General features: G+C 55.3%; 1 protein-coding gene across 1 annotated transcript; it reads right to left on the reverse strand.

The window, feature by feature from the left end:
* Positions 1-119: 119 nt before the first annotated feature.
* Positions 120-928, reverse strand: Gpank1 (G-patch domain and ankyrin repeats 1). The gene has a single exon (XM_008826389.3). The coding sequence runs from the start codon at positions 747-749 to the stop codon at positions 147-149; it is 603 nt and encodes a 200-aa protein (XP_008824611.1). The 5' UTR covers positions 750-928; the 3' UTR covers positions 120-146.
* Between the last annotated feature and the right edge of the window lie 154 nt (positions 929-1,082).

Raw genomic sequence — 1,082 nt, forward strand, 5'->3', positions numbered from 1 at the left:
ATGGCGCAGCACTTGAGAACACTTGTTGCTACTGTGGAAGACCTGAGTGTGGTTCCCAGCACGCACATGGTGCACATAAACACATGCAAAACACTCACACAAAACTTGAAAAGAAAAAAGAAAGTGATAGGAGCTGAGTCTCCCCCTCACCGGTTCTCTGGGCTTCTCGTCTCTCCATGGCTCTCTCTGACCATGCGGGCTACCTCAGGGAATCCCGCTTCTTCAGCAAGCTGTGCAGCATCCCTGCCGCCCAGTTCACAGACTCCCACCCAGGCAGCTCCCCGGCTCAGGAGATAGTGCACAGCAGCCCCCTGGCCTGCTCGGGCAGCACACATCAGGGGAGTCCACCAGAAGGCGTCGTGAGCATTGATGTTCCCTCCAGCCCCTCCTGCTTCCTGAGGCTCCAGCAATCTTCTAAGTTCTGCCACGTCCCCGTTCTGGGCTGCCTTCAGGATCCGCTGGGTTGTCTTGTCGTCTTCCAAGGATCTTCGGGGTCCTGATGTGCTCGTGGCCCCAGCTTCTGCCGCAGCCTCCCTTCTCTTTTTCATCTTTCTTTGCCTGGTGGGCTCAGATCTCTGAGGCCTAGGGACACTACTGTCACCTGCAATCAGAGCCTCGTAGAAAGCCCGGGCTGCAGCCCCATCCAGAATGGGCTCTGGCTGCTCAGGCTTGGACTGCTGCTGCCCATCCTTCCAGAGGTCACTGGAGTCCATGGCTGGAGTGAACGTGATGAGGGATGGCCTGGACATACCTTTTGGAAGAACTGAGAGAAAGAAGGCCAACAAGGAAAAGATGAGACACACGATCCAACCTTCCTCATAACCACTGTGATGACCAGCACCAGAGGCCTGCTGGGATGAGAGAAGGCAGCCTGGAATCAGAAACAGTCCCCATGCCCAAACTGGCTCCACAACCCCAAGGCCCAAGGGTCAAGTGTAAAATCACCCTAGGATGACAGGATTCTGCCCCCAAGACTAATAAAGAATAATAATTTTAAAAATGGGCTGTGCCGGGCGTGGGCAGGTGGATCTCTGGATCTCTGTGAGTTCAAGGCCAGCCTGGTCTACACAGTGAGTTCCAGG

Source organism: Nannospalax galili, unplaced genomic scaffold, assembly GCF_000622305.1.
Source record: "Nannospalax galili isolate Female #2095 unplaced genomic scaffold, S.galili_v1.0 C48631995, whole genome shotgun sequence".
Classification (NCBI taxonomy): domain Eukaryota; kingdom Metazoa; phylum Chordata; class Mammalia; order Rodentia; family Spalacidae; genus Nannospalax; species Nannospalax galili.